Source organism: Sinohyriopsis cumingii, unplaced genomic scaffold (genome assembly GCF_028554795.1).
Source record: "Sinohyriopsis cumingii isolate HCF-2022 unplaced genomic scaffold, ASM2855479v2 utg002078l, whole genome shotgun sequence".
Taxonomy (NCBI): Eukaryota; Metazoa; Mollusca; class Bivalvia; order Unionida; family Unionidae; genus Sinohyriopsis; species Sinohyriopsis cumingii.
Genome location: NW_028316125.1, coordinates 66,614 through 91,035, shown reverse-complemented (window position 1 = coordinate 91,035; position 24,422 = coordinate 66,614). Strand labels below are relative to the sequence as shown.

The 24,422-nt window shown below is 35.1% G+C and overlaps 1 protein-coding gene across 1 annotated transcript in view; it reads right to left on the bottom strand.

The window, feature by feature from the left end:
- The window catches only part of LOC149771170 (dipeptidyl peptidase 2-like), a 70,965-nt gene that overhangs the window by 5,008 nt on the left and 41,535 nt on the right, over positions 1 to 24,422 (bottom strand). Inside the window, exons 4-9 of the mRNA XM_089948780.1 lie at positions 21,120 to 21,207; positions 16,475 to 16,641; positions 14,658 to 14,718; positions 10,312 to 10,433; positions 6,154 to 6,310; positions 3,885 to 3,949 (exon numbers count right to left, since the gene is read on the bottom strand). Coding sequence (XP_089804906.1) covers positions 3,885 to 3,949; positions 6,154 to 6,310; positions 10,312 to 10,433; positions 14,658 to 14,718; positions 16,475 to 16,641; positions 21,120 to 21,207 — 660 coding nt within the window. The remainder of the gene's footprint in view (positions 1 to 3,884; positions 3,950 to 6,153; positions 6,311 to 10,311; positions 10,434 to 14,657; positions 14,719 to 16,474; positions 16,642 to 21,119; positions 21,208 to 24,422) is intronic.

Below are 24,422 nucleotides of genomic sequence, written 5' to 3'. Positions count from 1 at the left end.
GAGCACAAGTATTTTTAGGGAAAAATAATCTCTTGGAATCCAAATAATTTGAAGAAAACAAAATAATTAGTCCCAAAACTGGTTATGATATAAAACACTTTAACTTCTCAAGTGTTAAGGCAAGTAATGACTATTCTTTCTCAAACCTTCAATAATAAATCTAGCTACAATGCAAAACAGATGCCCGGATGTGGGTCAATCCTCTGGAAAAACCTAATTGATACATGTTATTTGTCATGTACTCCAAGTATGGCCTTGATTCACTTTATGAATCTTACTCTGAGAAAGAATTAAAAAAATAAAGTTGTTTACTTCAACTCTCACTGGTTCTGAATCAAGGTCAGTAACTAGGTCAGCATTAGATACAAAGTTTCTATTATTAGTTGTTTACAAAAACCAGTCGGGTCAAACAGAACTGAACTTAATTTCTAGATAATGTCAAATCCACTAAATATAGTTGCATTACAATAAAATATTTTTTTTAAAAAACTAACAAACAAACACTTAAATCAAATATAAATTAAATCAAATGTACATAACTGTGACCTTTACCTTTTTACCATCAGTGTCATTATCATCTGAAAAGCAAGCCATTTACAATGTTTAAGTCTGGTATGAAAATGCATGGAAAAAGACCTTTGAGCTGAAGAATCAATTTGGAGGTATTTATGTAGACTATATGTGAAGATGTTAAGGACACCAAACTTTTTACAATAAGATTTTCACCTCCAGTGATCATAATCTTGTACCCAGCAGCTGCAAAATCAACGGGTTTCTCCCTCAAACTATGAGTAAGCCTTGTATGCCACAGCAAAATAAGGTTCTGTTGCAAAACTCCTTGGTCAGTTACAGAAAAACGACTCGTTTGTCATAACTTAAATAAATATCTAGTAGTTTCATGCCATTACACATGTACATATATGTGGGTAAGTATGGACTGTATTAAAATAACCAATGACTTTGAAAGCATGGAAGTAAAATATTTATTAATGTCTACTGGCAACATGTGGGAACAATGGAGCTTCATTTACTGCTCCCAATGCTTGCTGAGAGGATATCTTGATTTGGTCACGTCTGTATGTTACATCCATCTGCATGTACTGAGAAACATAGCATCAGGATTTCACAATAAGAAGCTAGAGTGGGCCTGAATTGACTCACTTAACTGATGTCTGCCAAATGCAAGACCAATTAACCAAGAAATCTGGATTAGTAGGATGGTTCTTATAGAAATTTCTTCCAAGTGGGTCTGCATTTGCTCACTTCACGAACATCTGCCTAATACTCCCAAAGAAAACAAAAGCTATTTGCCAAAACAATCTGGGTCAGGAAGATGCTTTATATGGAAATTTATTTCAGTGCTGTAGGTTGGATGTTTTGTGAAAATAACTGTCACAATTCCTCTAGTTTATATATCTTTATCAATACTTGATGGCAGGTCATCATATTGCAAGCATCTTGTTGGCACAATGCATACTGTTCCACGAGGAGGTGGTGTAGAAAGAATCAACATGGCACCATGTATCTGGCAAATCTACTAGTGTAACATGGGCAGTACATTTTTCAGTAGCATGGAGACATTAGAAAAAGCATCCATATTCTTACCCTGATAGCTAGTTTTTAAAGACTGGAAAGAATTGCACATTTTGTCATGCCAAATACAGAGAAATAGCTGCATATATTGGCATGCTCCTTTGGGAATTTATTTTAATATCACAGGCTTGCCAATAATCTTTAATACAGATGGCTTAAACATTCTCATTCAAGTCAAAGATGTGTAATAACTTTTGTTCTTGAACACAAAGCTAGTATCTCTTTGATTTGCATATTACTTAAAACAAATCCAGCATCGGGTTAGTGAGCTTCACAGCATTTGGTAAAAGAAACAAACAAGGCAAAATAAAAACTATGCAACATTCAATTACTTGAGCCAAGCCTGCTTAATCCCCTGAAATTCAAACTGTCTCACAAGAAAATGACATCAAATTTTGGAACAGTCACATTTCTCTATTCACAGTAATGAAGGCACTATTGGAAAGATAAAAATGTAACACAGCAAGATGATGATGAAATTGGTATAAAATGGAGGTTATATCAAAGTCAACAAACCTTTATGTTTCAGCCAAGTCCACTGAGCTGACAAAATGAAAAACTAAACGATTTTAATGTTCTTTGTTCTGAATTCATCTTTACCCATGAAACCAATTAGTCCCAAACTTGGCTGAGGTAAGGAGCTAGTTCCCTGGTGCCTGATTTTGTTAAAAATTACATTATACAGCTTGCCATTTTGCAGCTACTACAAATTTACATTTTCTATAAAAGATCATGTAAATACCAGTACTTAAGACATTTATTTATTGATTTCTTTTGGCTTGGTAAAATCTCCTAATGGCCATTTTAGCATTTAAAGTCTGTCAAAATTAGTCAGTTCTATCAATATATATGATAAGGTCTGGATGCATGGAATCAATGCATCCAGATTTTATTAAATTAAACTGGTCTTGTGTCCATTATGATTGTGAAAAATATTGCCTCCATTATTTAACTGAACAGCTAATAGGGTTTCTTCTTTTCTTTACCAATAAATTCTCAGCACTAATGGAATATTTATGATCGTATTGAGCTTAGACATAAATAAGGAAAAAAACAACTACATTCATTTCATGTTTAGTCAGAATATTCAAGCATCACTCAAGACCCTCAAAATGTCATTTATTTAGATTTGGATGGCTGATTCACATGTCTTCAATGCAGCATGTAGACAACTAAAAGAGAATGGAATTCATAGCTTCTTCTCTGACGTATATTCAAATCATATCAAATACATAACGTAGATATTCGAATAGGAAAATTTGGTATTGATTTTAGCTCTAACAGCAGCCATATCTGAAGGTATTTTGTTATCATTTGTTTAAATTTAAAAGCTCTTCATGGCATAGTGTGTGATGCAAAATATCTGTAAAATACTGTAGAGCTGTTTTTCAGAAGGAATTGTTCAAAGCTTTTATTTTGTAAGCAATGACGGACAGTGTGTCAGAATCCTCTTCATAAATATTTAAAGGCCAAGATGCAAAAATGCTCCATGTCAAGTATGTGGACCAGGTAGATTACAAAGTAGTTTTCGAGAAATTATAAATTGTGACTGTGAACAGATGACTCTCAGCAGATGTGGACAGATGACCCTCAGCAGATGAAGAACCATCCCATAAGGTCAACTGACCTAATCGTCACGATCACTACTCCATCCATTCAGGAGCAACAACAGACTTTCAAGATGGCTGCCAAGGTTGCCATACTGGATGTCAGAGGGTACCATTTTCATTAAGAACCAACATGGGATGACTCCGAGTAGGTTAGGAAGACTGTCCATCACATAGGCTGTCTTGGTCTATGACCAGTAGAACTAAAACCATCCAGGTGATAAATTAAGTAAAAACATGAATGGAATGCTACCAGACCACAAATAACATTAATTTCAAATATATTTCATATGCCAGTTAAAGACAAATTAATATAGGAAAAAAATGCAGATTTGGCAAATTACCTGTTTCAGGCTCTTTTTGGCTGTGGAAACCAATTTCTTAAAACCTGCCTGACACAGACAAATCAAATTTGATGGGCATGCTTGCAAGAATATGTAGTGGCATTTTATCCCATTTTCTTTCACAAATTTTTGAACTCATTCAACTTGGACTCTTTTGGCTAAGTGAGGGCATACACAGATCTAAAATCAAACCTATCAGAATCAAGATGTAAACTTCACTTTCAAATTAAAATCTATGATAAAAAGTCTGATTCAAAAATGAGCATTTTTTTCAGTATTTCCTATATGAAGAAATTGTGTTACAAAATGTTCCTTGCTAGAAAAAGTAAACTGAACTCACCCCTCCTCCTCTCCAAGGATCAAGGTCACCATTAGAAAACACAATATTTGATACTGTTTTCAATTCTGAAACAGACACAGGAAGGATATTTCAATTTTAGTAATCTTTTCTAGAGATTGTTTGTGCAAGAAAAATTATACAGGAAACAAACAACACAAGGAACAGTGCAGCAATTATGAAAAACTGGCTGTACACTTTTGAGATCTACTGATCCCTTTATTAAAGTGTAAAACTCAAACAAAGAACAATTATAAACACAAAACCATAAACAAAATATGTTTTTACAGTTTTTGTAAAGGCAAAAAAATGATCACAATAATATACATGTATCTTGAAAAAGGGAGGAAACTTGTATGCATATATATATATATAGCTATATGTATGAAGCATATAACTGCATTACATATAAAACTTTCATTAAACATCCCACAAAACAAAAAGACATGCAAAACTTATTCATTTTAAAAGTACACAATATGGACAAAAAAAAGCATTCTATGCTAAAACATTTACCACAAAACAACAGGCCTAGTTCAGACCAAACTTTGTTACATCTAACTCCTTTTATTAAAAAAACAATCAAAAGGAACAGAGGAATAGGCAAATATTTGTCTCTTTTCTGGAAAGTAATAGGGTGAGGGTGTTATGGGATATTGTTTCCCAACAGGATTGAGCTTCAATTAATTGATACTTAATAACAAGCCATGTGCCGTTTATTATAAATGCTTTTTTATCTCTCCACTTTTTTCATGCAGCATACCAATTAATGCAAAACCAAATTTAGAAATGTGTGTGTGTGTGTGTGTGTGTGTGATTTGGATTTTTAACATAGTTTTAACAATTTTTCAGTCATATCGCTACGATGTCTGCAGTGTGGCAGTATCTAGTGATGTCTGTTAGTACCATTTTTGTAAGTCTTTGGTATGACCTGTCCGGGGATTGAACCCACGACCTCCCGCATTCGAGGTGGATGCTCTAACCACTAGGCCACCGGAGCAGTAAATTTAGAAATAAACAAATAAACATCATAAAAATAAAGAAGACCTCTTAACAAAAACAATGGTAAAAAATCTGAAAAACAATGATGAGCATTTAAAGATTTTTCTGGGGAATTAAAACTCATGGAAACCATATTACCTTTTCCTGATTTTCATGACATCACAAATGAAGAATATCAATTTAAAATATTAAAAATTTTCTATCCCAGTACTAAATACCATTATGAAATGCATTAAAATTAACAATCATATTCTGAAAATATTTCTTGCAAATGAGAAGCCACTTAAATTAACCTTCTACATCTCAGCAACCTGGACATGTTCATATGCATGTCGGACTTGGCTCTCTCAGAGGTTGAAAGGTCCTGTACCTGCCACCCAGTGTCGGACTTGGCTCCCTCAGAGGTTGAAAGGTCCTGGACCTGCCACCCATCTACACTATTTTACAATACACTACACTGGGCTATGTTTTTCAGCATCTTGTATATATTTTACCTCAACTTTCTACCAATACTTTGATTCTGCAGTATCTCTTTTTCTCTAAAACTTCTTATTTAGTAGTGCCCCAGGACCGCTCCGGTGGCCTAGGAATTAGAGCATCCACCCCGGATGCAGGAGATCATGGGTTTGAACCCTGGCCAAGTCATACCAAAGACTTCTAAAAATGGTACAAACAACTGCCTTGCTAGGAACTCAGCATTAAGAGGCTGGTGTTAGGACTGGTTGGCCTGGTGTCAGGATAATGTGATTGGGTGGGACATCATGCTACATGTCTGCAGTATGATGCCCCCATGCTAGACATCACTCTAAACTGCCACACTGCTGACATCATAGTAATATGATGTGAAAATTGTTGTTGTTGTTGTTGTAGGGTTTATTGCCATTTTTCAGCACACAATAGGCTATACATGGCAGCCAGTATTAATGGTGGAGGAAGAACCCGGGAAAACCCCGGAAAGAACCACCAACCCATGAGAAGCTACTGGCAAGCTTTCTCACATACCCACATTGGCTGAATCCGAGACTCAAACCCATGCAGAAAGAGGTGAGATGGCAATGATCCGTAACGGATTGTGCTTTAGACCACTCTGCCACTCAGGGCCTCTCTGGAAAATTGTTAAAACTATGTTAAAAATCTAAATCACACAAATCACATACAGTGCCCTATCTATTATTTAAACTCACCACAATCTTTATAGAACATTTTAAGACCTTGTAAGCTTTAATCATTAGTGTATATTTAACATGATTTAATTCTAGCTAATATTTACCTCGACCTAGAAACTGGATGGCAGACCAGTCATCTCGTGGTGTTACATTCCATTGCTTCTGACAATATTTCTCCCTATCTTGTGCTGTAAATGGCATCTCTGGGAACATGTCTGTCACATTGGTGCTGCCTCCCACTAGTGGAATCTCAGTACAAGCCTGGTGAATACAATAAACTTAGCAGCCATCCCCACATGTCAGTGAAATGCCATACCGTTTGTATAGCATAACTGCCATAACATGATGTGTCATGCTAAAAACACAATTTTTTAATCCAAACCCCCTGACATGGTCATGTTTAGAAAATCTATCCCTTGGGCAGTTTATACAGCTATTTGTCATAGAGGCAATTAAAACGCAAGGTGGACAGGTATAAACAAACACCATTTCACATATTACTTAACTGGCTGGCAATAGCTAGGGTCCTTTGAAGACTGTTGTGGGCGGGGGGGGACATTATGCCAATTTGCATAGGTAAAGTTTAGAAAGAAGAACAACCCAAATTGTTTTAAGTTATAGGTAATCAAAAGAGATGCTAACTTTGTGTTCAATAACAGAAGATATTACACATTACTGCCTTGAATGAGAATGTTTAAGCCATCTGTATTAAAGATTATTGGCAAGCTTGTGAATGTTTCTTTGAAGTCAGATTTTACTCCATATATACAAAGCAAAGAATGATTATTTCACTTGCCGGAATAGTGTTCAAGTGTGATTCATTTTTGATGGTCAGTCTGAAAGCAATAAGCTATCAATAAAGCAAGCAAAGCAAGGCAAAAATAAATTTCAGAACTTTGTGAAGTACAACAACAAGAGGGAGCATTAAATCCTTTGGACATACTGCCAAATATATATATATATATATATATATATATATATATATATATATATATATATATATATATATATATATATATATATATATATATATATATATATATACTGTAGTATCATCAATTTGCATGGAGGGACCAATTTTCATGGTTTTCATCGTTGCCCTGCACCACAAATTTTAAATCCCCAACAAAAAATGAGCCATGTAGGATGATGCAATCCAACCCACCCACCCCCCGTTTTCTTACAGTGTTTCGTTTCCTAGAGATTAATACAGCTACTAGTATTTGGATAAATCGAGGTTAATACTGTAATCTGGTAATTAAATATTAGCTTTTACATGTTTGTTTTATTTTTTATTTAACCTTTTGAAAATAAGAATTATATATCATTTTATATTGTTTCAGTGCCCAGGTTCACTAAGGTATAATTTTGATAGCTGTAATTTTACACTCACTGCCTTAAATTTCTATGTGAGGTAAGTAGGACATTTTTAATCCAAAAGAAGAAAAATCCTGTAAAATACTGTAACTATTTCTTGAAAGACTATTATTAATGAAAAACTAAGTATATACACTAATTACAGCAGAGAATTAAAGCTCACACTTCAGAGTTTTGGACAAAGCCACCATGTCAACATCATGTTAATAAAGTCTCATGCAATTATCCATTCAGCGTGAACTGGCTTGATTAATGAGCTTGCAAGGTTTACTAATACTGTGCACTCATCGTCACCAGTAACATCTTTTTCCGTAATGGCGTCTATGACCTATTTATCATACCACTCATGGAAGTGTCACTTTATTTCTTCTTTGTGCTCTTTATTTACTGTCAAGTCTAGTGGTTGAAGTCGGATTAGGAAGTCCAGGAACCAAGGGGGGGGTCTAAGTTGAATTTTACCACTCTTATGCCACTGTGTAAATGCCAGTTCATATGTTCTTTAATAACCGATTGGCCTAGTGTTGTTGACTGTGTCAGCTTCCTTGGATGCTGAGCACTCAAACATAAACATGGTGAAAGTGATTAATCATGACAGGTGTTTTATTTGTGCTCATAGAGATGGGAGTATTGTTTTAGTGTTGTTGGCTGCGCCGGCTTTGACTGATCTTTATCACTTGGTCAAAAACACAGTGTAAGTAATGAACTTACCAGGTCTTTGATTTGTCCTTATACAGGTGGTAGTACTGCTTTGAGCTTTAAAGTGACTGTCATTTGCATCGACACAGTGTTATTCTTTTGTTTCCTTTATTTTGGGTATTTGCAGAGGTTAAGCCATGAAATTAAATACCTACTAATATGTAAACTTTTACAGGCAAAACCACAAATTTAAGTACCCACAAAAATACTTTTTTTACAAAGCCACAAAAATTGAGCCCAACGAAAATAAATGATACTACAGTATTCTGGAGTGTATAGATATCCATCGAAAGAGCAGCACTACACAATGAATTAAACATTCAGATTAGTTTTTTTTTACTATTATTCATTACCTTATTCTTGTTAAAAGATTCACTATGAATTGGCCCATGCTTTTCAGGATAATTTTAGCCATAAAACAGATTCATTGATAGACAATAATAAGCACAGGCTCATGTTTGGCTTGTATTGGCACAGTTGATTTGTGTTGATAAAGCGTTAAGGTCCATACTGAACATAGGCATTTATTATTGCTGTATTACCTTTAAATCCCACATTAAACTTTAAAATATTATGTCCCCTTCTCCCAGTGAAATGGTCCGTCCCAGATGTAATGCATTTTTCTATCATGACAAGTATATTTCATGGTCAGACTGCATTAGATACAGTTCTGATAATGCTGATGACGTGGTAGTCAATAGCAACTCAGTTCTGACCAGGATTTGCTCATAAAATCCAGCAGGGAAGTTTAGACAACAGTAGCATCCAGTCTCTACTGAGTGTAATGATAAACACTAATGTTACTTGCATTATCTTACAACCCCTATTGAATTATTTAGAGTGGCCAAGACTGCATCTAATTAGGTCTATATTTTGCCACTGAATTGATTTTATAGACAGAAACTTGGTGCATGTTTTTATTTAATGTCAGTGTCATCGTGATTATGTTAGTGTTTGTATGCATGTGTATGTATGTGTATGGTGATGGTATCTGACAATGCAGAATTTGCCAACTATTTTTTCTTTGTTAGTGTATTATAAATGATTTGAAGAAAACAGTAAAGTTTTTTTCTTCTATTCAGATTTGAATTTCCTAATCATTTTCTATAGGCTTATATCAAAATTTCAATTGGACAATGTTGATTTTTTGGGACAAGTGCACTGACCCCCCCCCCCCCATGGAACTATAAAACACACTTTTTGAGTCTCAAAAAGAAAACAACCATTGTTCTTAAACTATGTCAGGAATGGTGTGTCCCTATGGAGGAATCTACTATTATTATTACCACAAATGTCCATCTTCCACATAATGCCATGTTAGTTGTAGCAGCATTACAAATGTCATACTGTAGAGTCTGCATGTCCCTGCAATATCTAATCTAGCATTGCCAATATCCATGCCATACATGCCATGTTTTCTGGGACCAAATCAGGAATAATTGGGGTGGGGGCAAGGCCATAGTAAAAGGTGGGCAATATGGGTGACTGCCTGGGGTACTCAAGCCAATGGGCACCATTTCATGGGGGCTGTTGAAGGTGATGCCATTTCATCCAACACAAGCTCTTGAAAGCCCTGGAGTTGGCGGGGATACAGTATTACCAATATTTGTTGATACTGTATGATTATGTCCATCATAGCAGCATTCCAAGATGTCAATGATATTTGGTACATTTCACATGTCCCTGCAATATCTATGGAGGGAGTTTTGTACATCCATCCTGTCACATCATGCATCACAGATCTGTTTCAGATCAGAAACATTCCAAGAACTTTATGTATCAAGACCAAATTTGGAATGTGGCCTTATATTAAACAGAGTTTGGTCAAACTTCATTTTCACAGTTTCCAAACAAAATTTGTTCAAGTTATGGATCCTTTTTTAATTAAAACTTTCCCTTCTGTTAAATCATATTGTTAGAGGTATCCATGTCATGTTAACACATTTCTATTTGGATTGAACAATGTGAGAAAAGGAACAAATATGATTCAGCCGTGTGGCATTCACTTTTGGTCTCTCAACTTCAAACCCTCCATTATCTTTTCACAGTACATACTACCCATATTTTGATGATTAAAAATGAAAAGCTAATGAGGGAAAGCCTTAATATTCCTGAGAGATTTCTATGTTAAATCTACCCTATGAATGCTGATTTAAGAGAAAGGAGATGCCCAACCTTGATGTGCATACCTGGTAATCCCAGGCAAGGCTATCAGGTCCAATACCACACCCTGTCTGGTCTGCGCAAGAAACAAACTCAGTGAAGATATCAAAACACTGCAGGCTGCCTCCAGTCCCATTGTAAAATAAACCTGGAATGAAGCATATTATAGTGAAAGGTCACCTGTATTAAGCAATTAGTGGTTTCAGTTTTCAAGATCTTGTAAACCAAAATAGTGAAGTGAACCACTACTATGTACATGTCACAAGCAACCAACTGTCTTTGAAAGCCTGGTGATTTTCATAAATCCCAGAGGTGATTCTGAGTTGGAGGGAAGACTGTGTTTGATACAGCTTATGAATACATTTGGGCCTGAAGGCCTTGATCCATTGCTATACCATTTCAATCTCATCTTGGCCCGATGGCCTTGATCCATCCCTATACCATTTCAATCTCATCTTGGCCTGAATGCCTTGATCCATCCCTATACCATTTCAATCTCATCTTGGCCTGAAGGCCTTGGTCCATCCCTATACCATATCAATCTCATCTTGGCCTGAATGCCTTGATCCATCCCTATACCATTTCAATCTCATCTTGGCCTGAAGGCCTTGGTCCATCCCTATACCATATCAATCTCATCTTGGCCTGAAGGCCTTGATCCATCCCTATACTATATCAATCTCATCTTGGCCAGAAAGCCTTGATCCATCCCTATACCATTTCAATCTCATCTTGGCTGGAAGGCCTTGATCCATCCCTATACCATTTCAATCTCATCTTGGCATGATGGCCTTGATCCACCCCTATACCATTTCAATCTCATCTTGGCCTGATGGCCTTGATCCACCCCTATACCATTTCAATCTCATCTTGGCCTGAAGGTTTTGATCCATCCCTATACCATATCAATCTCATCTTGGCCTGAAGGCCTTGATCCATCCCTATACTGCCTTGATCCATCCCTATACAATATGAATCTCATTTTGGCCTGAATGCTTTGATCCATCCCTATACCACTTCAATCTCAACTTGGCCTGAATGCTTTGATCCATCCCTATACCACTTTAATCTCATCTTGGCCTGAAGACCTTGGTCCATCCCTATACTATATCAATCTCAGCTTGGCCTGAATGGCTTGATCCATCCCTCTACCATATCAAACTCATTCTCAGAACAAAATATGTATGTAGTTTTGTTCATATATGTACCATATAATAATAATAATAATAATGAGGATTTTGTATAGCGCCTAATCTTTAGAAACTCTAAGCGCTTACAACATTAGACAACACCTATAATATAATAATTAAAAAAAAAAAAATAATATTATTACAAAAACAAACACCATGAAATTAGAAAAACATTAAAAAATAAAAAAACATGCTGAGAATATTTAAGGTAGGAAACATTATTAAGTCTTTAAGTTTGTTCTTCCAGTCAAAATAAGTGAGTTTTAAGAGCTCTCTTGAATGTGATCACTGTGTCTTTGTGTCTTAAGTTCAGTGAGCAATTCATTCCACGTTGCTGGGCCCTGGCATGCAAAAGAATGCTGTCCATATGACTTTGTTTTCATAGTGGGAATAATGAGTATACGATTGTCAGAAGAGGAACGTAAGTATCTTGCTGGTGTGTACACATGGGTGAGGTCGGATAGGTATGTTGGACTAGAGTCCAACAGTGAAATGTAGCACAGAGAACAAATTTTGTGTTTGATTCTGGATCGAACAGATAGCCAATGTAGGGTACAGAGCAGCAGGGAGGTGTGCTCTGATCGTGGTACTCTAAGTATGATCCAAGCAGCTGTGTTTTGAACTTTCTGAAGTTTCTAGAGTAGATACTGAGATGAACCAGACAGAATTGAGTTACAATAGTCCAGTCTTGAAAGTACTAATGAACACACAAGTGTTTTAGTGGCATCAACTGAAAGATATTTGCGAATGAAGCTGATGTGTCTCAGCTCAAGATATGCAGCCTTGCATATGTACATGACATGTTGGTGCAATGTGAAAGAACTGTCCAGAGTAACACCTAGGTTTCATACTGATTGTGTGAATTTAATGTTGGCATTGCTGATATTTATTGTTTGAGGTAAAGGATGTGAATGAGAAAGTCTTTGTGTTTTGATCAGAATGGCCTCAGTTTTATCATCATTCATCTGCAGCTTGTTACATGTCATCCATGATTTCACATCAGAAATGCACCTCTCTACACCTTGGATGGTAGCATCAACTTCAGTTGGGTGGCTAAATTTGTATATTTGGGTGTCATCAGCGTACAATTGGTGAGACACTGGATGATGATTTATGACACTTGAGAGCGACTGAGTGTACAGAATGAAGAGAACAGGTCCAAGAACAGACCCCTGTGGAACACCACAACATAGATCAACTGGGCTGGAGTGTATTCCATTTGCAGATACAATCTGTGTCCTGTTGACCAAGTAGGACTTGAACCACAGTAAGGCTGTATCATGAATGCCAAATACATGCTGGAGACACTGAAGTAATATATTATGGTCTACTGTGTCAAATGCTGCAGACAAATCAAGGAGGGTGAGGACTGTAATCTTTCCGCTATCCAATGCAGAGAGAATGTCATTAACTACTTTTAGAAGAGTATTTTCAGTACTGTGGCAAGAGCGATATGCAGATTGTACATTGCTAAAAAGACTGTTTGAATTTAGATGAAATACAAGCTGGGATAGAACAACCTTTTCTAAGATTTTTGATATGAATGGGAGATTAGAAACTGGGTGGTAGTTCTTTAAATCATTATGGTCTAGTGCTGGTTTCTTCAGCAGAGGCTTTACAATGGCAGTTTTGAAAAATGATGGGAATTCCCCAGATGGGAGAGAGGTATTAATAACATAAGTTAGTGAAGGCAATACTGGATCTAAGCACTCAAGCAGCAGTGATGATGGAATTGGATCAAGTTCACATGACTTTGGTGCACTCTTCATCACGACTGTACGTACAAAATCCATAGAGACAGGTTCAAATGCTGCTAATGGTTGCCGCTCAAATTCTGTATCCCAACTGTATGGTGATGATGAGTCAATTGAAATTGTGGTGTCAAGCTTATCTCTAATGGTTTGTACTTTGTCATGGAAGAAATTTGCAAACATGTCTGGAAGGTCGACTGGAGAGAAGGTAGTTGGAAGTGGTGTTGATTTGTTCCTTGATATTAGCTTGTTAGTAATCTCGAAGAGCTCTTCGCAGCTGGAACTTTCCATGATCTTAGTAGTGTAGTGGGCTGATTTCGCTGCATGGACTATATTTGTGACATTCTTCTTAGCGACTTCATAGATTTGCTTATGAATAGTGAGTCTGGTGGAAAGCCAGAGCCTCTCAGCTTTACGACAGTCTCTTTTAGCAATGCGAAGCTGGTCCCTAACACTGCTATACCATGGAGAACACTTTTGAATTGATACTCTGCACTTGGTAGCTGGGGCAAGTTTGTTGAGGAATGAACACATGCAGTTATCGAGTTGTTCTGATGTAGGAGGTAAACAAGTTGTTAGGTTTTCTTGGATGTCATGCATTAGTTTGGTTCTATTTATCATACAGATTTTTCTCTTAGTAGCAGATAAAGGTGGAGGGTTAGGGTCTGATATGTCAAGATGGCAGATAATGCAGAGGTGATCTGATGCCAGTTCATGGGATACCAGGGAGGACCGTAGAATGTTATCATCAGGTCTATGAAGAATCCAGTCTAAAATGTGACCATTTTTATGGGTCGGTTGGTTAACTGACTGTTTGAGGTTGAAAACATTAATGGAATCTATGAGTTTTGATGTATTTGAGTTTCTGGGACAGTCAATGTGAAAGTTGAAATTTCCAGGAATAATCAGGTTGCCACCTATCGAATTTCCATAGTCCAGGAAATTTGGAAACTGCTCCAAAAAGAGAGAGACAGCCAGCTTGTTTTTTCTACTAGTAGGAGGGCGGTATAGGCAGAAAAAATGGACTGACCTTTGCTCCAGTGTGAGTGTGAACAGATGGATGGAAGGACAAACAGACAAGGGTAACTTTATATACTAACTCCACATTAATTACAGGGGGATGTCCAGGACAAATAAAAAACTGGTATAATCTCTGACCCTTTGAGTCATTACTAACCTTAGAAAGAGCTTCATCTGATAACTTGATATTAATGGGTTATATGACATAAATTTCTGAACTTCTCAATTGCCCAAACCTATAATTTATTTTCTGTAACATTATCAATGATCAGATGGTACAATTTAAGGTTTTCAGTTCTCACAACAAAGGAAAAAAAAGATTTTTACTTTGCAAACCTCTGGTAGGATAAAAAAGTAGGGGTTTCCACCATTACATGAATAAAACCTTTAAAACTTTAACTCCTTACTTACCTGCTGCATCAGCTAAACCTTTGACAGGATCTGCTGATGTTGTTATAAAGTTACAGGCAGTCTGGAAATGTAAATCAAGACAAAGTGAAATTACATATTTAATAAACATCATGTTTGTTATGAGCACAAATATAACTTTCTATTTAAGACATGTAAAAAAATCACTAATTTTCTACAGTGAATTAACAAGCAGTATCAGGTAACATCTTGGAAATACAGTCACATCCCTCCAACATAAATGTGATTTTATGACAAGATATTAAAGTCCTTTTATTTTAAAAAAAGCACAAAATGGGTTAATGATGTCACATCCAATTACCATGAGAAAAGAAAATGGTAATTATTTGAGGTATGCCATATGAAGTTATATCTTCTATACTCACTTATAAGTTGGGTCATGCTGCAAACAACACAAAAACTGCTCTCCCATCACATAATGCACCAACAGATCAGGGGCTCTATTGTTTGTTTTAATGATTACTCCTAACAAACTGCATGGACTCAGATCTGCTAGTGCATTTTTCAACATCAGATCAGGGTCTCTATTGTTTGTTTTAATGAATACACCTAACAAACTGCATGGACTCAGATCTGCTAGTGCATTTTTCAACATCAGATCAGGGTCTGTGCAGCTTGCAGTTGGATCCAATTTATATACAAGTATATATGGTAATTTCTTTCTGTAAACATTTAGAGCTTTCTTCATGACCAAGTATACTATACATCTTTCTATAAAAAAAGTTTTTTTACTTAAAATTAAATGATGACTACATCTTTAAAAAGAAATTAATTGAAAAGGAAATTCTGAGTTCAGACTAGGTAATCTCTGACTGAAATCAGGTCTCTTTATACCAATTAGTGATTCCTTTGTGAGTTTATAGTTGTATCATGATATCCCCACATTTTCTATAAGCTGTGATAATACCATGAAGTATATATCAGACCAATACAATATTGCAACTGAGATATATTTAGTTTGTTGTTTTTACATGTCTATGTATCAGTGCACATTAGTCTCAAATAATAATAATAATAATAATAATAATATTCTTCTTCTTCTTCTTCTTCTTCTTCTTATTATTATTATTATTATTATTATTATTATTATTATTAATAATAATCAGTCATTCTCTACAAAGCCCATTAAGTTACATGTCTGTCTTATCACCAATGCCAAAGTTACATCTTGCAAAAAATTATACAATTTTGTTTGTTTTTTCCCCAATGACTATAGCTTGTAGACTGTTCCTCTTTACATCTGACAAATATGTATTGACTGAAATATAAGATGATGAAGACAGTAAACATATTGCTCTGTGCTAGTGCTCCTTACTGTAGTGTGGGAACTACAGTAGCTTGGGTGGTAGAGCATTGGATGTGTAATCCAAGGGCCATGGGTTTGATGCTTACCAAGACAAGCTCAGTTGCTTCAGCGGGTCCTTAAGAAAGTCACTTAGTTCCTGCTTCCATAGCATGATGTAAGCAAATAATGTTAAAAGTGTGAGCAAAACCAAGGAAAATAAACAAACTGTATTGTACTAATTGGAAATGGATTTAGACAGACTAGGGAACTTGAATCCATGCAAAATCAACAACCTATGTTTGAAAATATTATCATCATGCTAAATACAATGATTATATATATATATATATATATATATATATATATATATATATATATATATATATATATATATATATATATATATATATATATATATATTTTTTTTAAAGCATAGCCAATAAATACATATAATGCCAAATCCAATGATATAATGCCAATAAATATTTATAATGCCAATCAATAATCTGCTTACATTGACTGGGTAGGCAGGAAGTTTTGCTACAAAATTTGTTGGATAAGGGTAGTCAAACATTGCAAGGCTGGTGAAGGAGTTTCTGATCCATTCCAGTAGGTGGTAATAGTCACCAAAGTCCTGAAGGCTGCGGCAAACTTTGAATATAGACGTCAGTTTATCCAGACCTAAAAAAAGTCAATATTTTGATTGAAATGGCTACTTGAGATCTATATTGAAACATGTCTTAATGAATATCTCTATGCAGCCTCTAACTGGTCTTAATGAATATGCAGCCTCTAACTTGTCTTAATGAATATCTCTATGCAGCCTCTAACTGGTTTTAATGAATATCTCTATGCAGCCTCTAACTTGTCTTAATGAATATCTCTATGCAGCCTCTAACTTGTCTTAATGAATATCTCTATGCAGCCTCTAACTGGTCTTAATGAATATCTATATGCAGCCTCTAACTGGTCTTAATGAATATCTATATGCAGCCTCTAACTGGTCTTAATGAATATCTATATGCAGCCTCTAACTGGTCTTAATGAATATCTCTATGCAGCCTCTAACTGGTCTTAATGAATATCTCTATTCAGCTTCTAACTCGTCTAAATGAATATCTCTATGCAGCCTCTAACCTGTCTTAATGAATATCTCTATGCAGCCTCTAGCTGGTCTTAATAAATACCTCTATGCAGCCTCTAACTGGTCTTAATGAATATCTCTATGCAGTCTCTAACTGGTCTTAATGAATATCTCTATGCAGCCTCTAACTGGTCTTAATGAATATCTCTATGCAGCCTCTAACTTGTCTTAATGAATATCTCTAACTGGTCTTAATAAATGTTTTGGAAATTGTTTACAAAATGTCAAGGAATGGCTAATTTTGTAATTCATGTGCAATGTTGACGCACAAATGATTAAATATGCAAGGAATATTAAAATTTGGTGATGTCATCAAACTTCACCCATTAATGAATACCTCAATGATATCTATAACTTGTCTTAATGATTATCTCTGTGCAACCTCTAATCAGTTTATACACAACAACATTAACAGTATTTATCTAATAACAAGTCAGTTCAATAAAACTGGTAGAGATTGGGATGGGATAATCACTGGACATGATTTTCCAACATTAACTTTCCTATAGTTTTTACAAAGACGTGGATGTGGTGGTTTTATCATCAAGCATGGGCCTATCAGTGGAGTAATAAGGTATTAACCGTTATGAAGAAGTCTTAGGTACTTTATCAGTATATGAAGACCATAATTCCAAACTATCTGTATAGGACAGAATACATGGTCCCTCAACAGGTGTCCTTTGTAAACAGGTTTCACTGTTAGTAATCAAATGATGTTTAAGTTTTAAAAAAGAATAAACACAGAGTCCCTGAATCACAGTCTTTTCTTGAAAAAGCAATTTGGTACCATTTTCAAATTGTTTTTAAAAAAAATAATAATACTGATACAACCAACATGAGAGACTAAAAAGACAAATTGCTTTCTATTATTGTTCCGGAGAATAATGAAAGGTTTATAAACTTATATCATCATACCTGATTTCAGTGGTTGTTTTTTATATCCAGTTTAAATAATCCAGCCTTGCATACTGAAAACAGGTGAAGTCATTAATTTATGAGCAGTAAATTTTCATGGTTTATAAAGTATTGCTTTTACATGGTTACTTAAATCTGTTTATTTGGTGAGGGGTTCTATCGTTTCCATATAAAGATCAATGTTCATTGTGGATATGGTGAAGGGTTCTACCATTTTCATATAATAATCAATGTTCATTGTGGATCTGGTAAACGGTTATGATTTTTTATTTGGTTAGGAGTTCTATTGTTTCCACATAAGCAATGCTCACTGTTGATTGTGGGAGTGGGTTCTATCATTTCCACATAATGATCAATCTTCACTGTGGATTTGGTAAGAAGTTATCATTGTGGATATGGTTATGGGTTCTATTGTTTCCCCCAAAATGATCAATGTTCACTGTGGATTTGGTAAGGATTTGTTATTTCCACATAACGATCAATGTTCATTGTGGATTTGGTGAGGAGTTCTATCATTTCCACATAATGATCAATGTTCATTGTGGATTTGGTAAGGAGTTATCATTGTGGATTTGATGAGGATTTGTCATTTCCACATAATGATCAATGTTCATTGTAGATTTGGTGAGGGGTTCTATCATTTCCACATAATGATCAATGTTCACTGGATTTGGTTAGGATTTATCATTTCCACATAATATTCAATGTTCATTGTGGATTTGGTGAGGAGTTCTATCATTTCCACATAATGATCAATGTTCATTGTAGATCTGGTGAAGGGTTCCATATTTTACAATGATAAATAGGCATTGGATCTTTAAATGTATGGCTTGCAATAGCCACAGAATCCATTGAAACTTGTTCCCCATGAACAACAGTGACTTAATGGAATTGTACTATTTCTGCTGTTATTATAGGCAAAAGTATATGAATATCTGCATATCACCATTAGCATATGAACTTTCATCGCTCCGGTGGCCTAGTGGTTAGAGCGTCTGCCTCGGATGCGAGAGGCTGTGGGTTCAATCCCTGGCCAAGTCATACCAAAGACTTACAAAACTGGTACAATCAGCTGCTTGGCACTCAGCATTAAAAGGTTAGTGTTAGGACTGGTTGGCTTGGTGTCTGGATAATGTGACTTGGTGGGACATGATGCTACAGTGCTAGACATCACTACAAACTGTCACAGTGCAGACATCCTAGCGATATGATTGATTTTTTTTTAAAGCTACTTTAAAAATCCAAATCACACACACACACACATGAACTTGAACATATGAACATCTGAAGATGAACTGTAACATGTGAACATTTGCATTTGAGCTTTAACATGTGGACTTTAACATGCATATGAACTTTAACATATGACTTTGATTTTTATACATGTGGAGGAGAGGCTTGTCATCTAATATGGACCTATAAGTTGAAACTTGTGGTGTACTACATCAACTTATGTTTTGAAAATTTCATTCTCTTGATGTATAGTGAAACCTTTTCTTCTCTGCATTTTAGCATAATTAATAATTTTAAAAAATCAAATTAAATGATAAACATTCATATATCTTTAATAACTGGTTGAACCTTATCCCAAGTTTCATGCCGAATCTAAACATTTCGTTGGACACCTTTAATTGGTTGGTTGATTTCTAATGGCACTTTAACATATTATTGTCATTATCATGCCATGGAAATGGGAGTTAGGTCCCTTTCTCATGGGTATATAAAGGCAGACAACCCAGCTGGCCTGAATAGGTATAGAATTCAGGTGGCTTAGAGTATGAGTCTCTACCAAATCACCTCCTGCATATCCTGTTGGGCATTTTTACTTATAAAGGGATTATGGGTAATGAAACAATTATGTCGTAACTTTATCACTGAAAAATGGATGGTTCCCAAGTACAGATATTACTATATACATAAATTGTTATTGAAATTACTTTTAAACACTGCAGTGCCATAATTAATGGATGGACATCAGATAAGAAACAAATGTTGGATGATGGACAATGGTCATCCAATGAACTCTTCTGGCAGATCATCAGTAAAGCTATACATAACCCACTGTTAAAATAAAGTCATATGGACAACGTTCTTTTGTATACCAGGGCCCAGTGGACAACGTTCTTTTGTATACCAGGGCCCAGTGGACAACATTCTTTTGTATACCAGGGCCCAGTGGACAACGTTCTTTTGTATACCAGGGCCTAGAGGACAACTTTCTTTTGTATACCATGGCCCAGTGGACAACATTCTTTTGTATACCAGGGCCCAGCTAAATGGAATGAATTGACCATAGATTTTAGACACAAGGACACTGTGATATCATTTATGAGTGCTCTGAAAACTCACCAATTTCAACTAAAATAACAGACTTAAAGATTTAATAATGTTTACTTCCTTAATTAATGCCAGCATGTTTTAGTTTTGTAATTTCATTGGGTTTGTTTTTGTAATCATGTCATTTATGTTTTATGTATTATCTAATACTGTAAAGTGCTTAGAGCTTCTAAAGATCAAGTGCTGTGCTAAGTCCACATTATTATTATTATTATTAATATTATTATTATTGTTATTATTATTGTTATTATTATTATTAATAAAAGGGCTACCTATGTATAGTTTACTTGGGAAGGTCAGAAGTCACAATTAAGAAATCATGCAGATAATGCACAGATTTCAGGCTTTGCAACAAGAAATTGGGAAGGTCTGCATGTGTTTATTTTTATTACCAGAAAATAGTATGGTCTGTGTGTGCATATTTTGATTTTAAAAAATTGGGATGGTATGTGTGTGTTATTTTTATTACAGGAAATTGGGATGGTCTGTATGTTTATTTTTTCAAGAAAATGAGAAGGTCTGTGTGTGCTTATTTTTCTTACAAGAAAATGGGAAGGTCTGTGTGTGCTAATTTTTGTTACAAGAAAATTAGGATGGTTCATGTTTGCTTAGTTGTATTAAAAAATGTGCAGGTTTATCTGTGATTTTTATTACAAGAAAATGGGAAGGTTCATGTTAGTTTCAAAATACTCATTTTCATGACTTGACAATAGTACAAGTAATGTGTGGAATTGAGCAACTATATATTTCAGTTTCAACTCACCTGGCTTTCCCTGTTTGAACATTTCATTCATAATTGCAAAAGCTTTCCTCACACCATTTTCACAGTCTTGGCTAACCATGGCAAAGTCCTGAAAAAGAATTACATTAATATTCATTTTTATAAAGGCCTTCCTCACACCATTTTCACAGTCTTGGCTAACCATGGCAAAGTCCTGAAAAAGAATTACATTAATATTCATTTTTATAAAGGCCTTCCTCACACCATTTTTACAGTCTAGGCTAACCGTGGCAAACTCCTGAAAAAAATTACATTAATATCATTATTAATGACAAGTACTTAATTACTCTATTGCCAATTAGCATTGTTCATCGTTTCAGATTCAACAAAGGCCTTAAAAACAATGTGTAATGTGCTTAGATATTAAAATTTGCTACAATGACCATACACACGTGTTACAGCAACCATACACATGTGTTACAGCAACCATACACATGTGTTACAGTGACCATACACATGTGTTACAGCAACCATACACACATGAAAATGATGTGGGATAATGTTTATTCATGGCTCAAAGTGTAATTTAGTAACTACATTTAAACACTACAGTACTTATATTTCTCTCTTTTAATACCTAGTTTCTTTGATAGAAAATTTAGAATCATATTCAATATCTAAAATAAACAAACATATGATTTAATAAAATTCCCTTTTTAATTTCAAGCTAGAGAGATTGCTTTATTCTCATAAAAACAGATACTTTCACAATAAATTTTACAAAATACAAAATTTCCCAAAATCAAAATTATGAAGATAAATACTGTCTTGTCTTTTGACCTGGTGTAGACAATGCGTAATAAAAATGTAGGATTAATCAAAAGAGGGATACACAAATCAGTGACATCAATAAAGCCTCCCTTACCTGTGGTAAATTAAAATTAAAATCAGTTATTTCCACAGAAAACAGACCCCTCCCCAAGGTGCACAAGCTATCACTGAAAGTATGCCTTTATGTATGAACAAATAAAAATTGTGTTTATCAATAAGTGTACACAGTGGGTCAGCTCTGATGCTGATGATGCAGTAACCTAAGGTTTTATGCACGCTAACAGCCAGGTGATTTCCCTTACAGAAAAATTTAATCTGACATTATAAGTGATATATGCTTAACTTATAGGTGGCTTATAAATTACTTATACTTTGCATATGTAATGAAGTTAATGAAATGTCAGTTTGTACAAGTGAAGACAAGACTACCCTATATATTTGCTTATAAGTCAGTTTGTACAAGTGAAGACAAGACTACCCTATATACTTGCTTATAAGTCAGTTTGTACAAGTGAAGACAAGACTACCCTATATACTTGCTTATAAGTCAGTTTGTACAAGTGAAGACAAGACTACCCTATATACTTGCTTATAAGTCAGTTTGTACAACTGAAGACAAGACTACCCTCCATAATTGCTTATAAGTCAAAGCAAACTGCAAACAACAAAGATCCTGATCTGCATAGCATAATATGCCAGCAGATCAGGGCCTATGTTGTTTGTTCTACTGATTACTCCTAGCAAACTGCACTGACCCAGATCTGCTGGCACACTGTGCAATGGCAGATCCGTGTCTGTGCAGTTTGCAGTTGGACTTGACTTATAAGCTGGTACATACTGTAATCCATGCTTTGCCACATTTCACATACAAGTGACATATGTCATGGACACTTTCATTACATTTTTAACAGCTTGCTGAAAAATGGGGTCTCAAGACCTGGCTGACTTCAAACTCCAATCCAAGTCCAATAACAAATTTCACTTATAACAATACTATTCAGCATTAAACGCTCAAACTTGTATAAAACAATATAGAAATAATTTATTGCTGAATGCTGTAGTAACATGAATGTAAAATTGTTAAACCTACACTAAAAATCCATCTCACACATACACACACACTTGTATTTATGTGAGGCCACATTTTTCTGCTAAACCACTATGGGGTGGTGCTGGGGTTGACTTGTAGAAACCCCAATTCACTGAATTGTTTGTGAATTCACTCTTAAATCACATACAAGTATAGAAAGTGAATGATTCACAGTTCACTTAAAAGTGCAGTATACTTCATTTATTATATGCTTATTTTTTTCTCCGTTAACTTTACATTGTCAGAATCGTGCAGTATTTTACAATATTGAACTTGCACGCAATTCATATTGAACTCACATAAATAAAGGAACTACTTTCTATTGTAAACAAACAATGGATGCAGATGCAAGCACTTGTGATTTATTTTATTTGTCTGTGGATGAAGTAAACCAACTGAATGAATTAAAGCAGATGTTTCATGGACTGCCAAATATGAACTGCTTTGCCACATTCCTCGTTAATTTTTTTGATAAAATGTTTTGGATTTAGGCTAGCTATAGACGCCAGACAGGGTCCTTACAATAACATGCCAGTGACAAGGCATAAACTGTCTTAAACTGGTAATAACAGTAGCAACAAAAATATACTTAACAGTTTTGCATCCTCAATTTAATCAAAATGTACTTTCTTAGTTCTGCAAATTCAAATTACTTGAGCCATGTCATGGGTTCTCAAACTTGATTACACATTTTGAAATTGTTCTGTAATTTCGAATATATTCCAAGTGCAATTAAATCCTCCTTACTCCACTCAAAATGAAATAAACATTAAATTCCATGGTGTCTTTCTGATAATTGCAATTGAAAGACTTCATATTTTCCCCACATTATGATTAAAAAAATTCAATGATAGAACAGAAACACACATGCAGATGTCAACACGCTTTTGCCTCGCTGCTTCAATCTGATGTATTTCATGTAGAATTGCAGATAAATCCAGTCCATAATCACGAAATTTCATAGAATTGACAAAAATACCTATATCTAATCATTCCAGATCAAATGGAAAAGTTGTTGCAGTGCGCATTCATTCACAATATGACTCCAAATTTCAATTTTAAGTAGACCAAAACGCCATTTTCTTTCAAAAGTTATGTCTAGATTGACTAAGTTCAAATTCATCAAGGTGGAGCTATGTTCACATTAATAATGTTGTTGTTGTGTAATAATGAATATGTACTTGCATATTTAGTTTGGAATATGGCATACATACAGTTCCTTTGTTTTGTGTAGTGTGTTTTTGTTTACATAATTAAGCGTTAGGTAGAATTAGGAAATGAGCATATAATAAAACATTTAAAGCATTTGTATGGAAAAATATGAACTTCTTTTTTTTGGATGGATATACTGCACTCCCAAGGTCATGCAGTATTTCCATCTGAAAATCTCATTCATAATTTCCTATACAAATGCAGTAACCTAT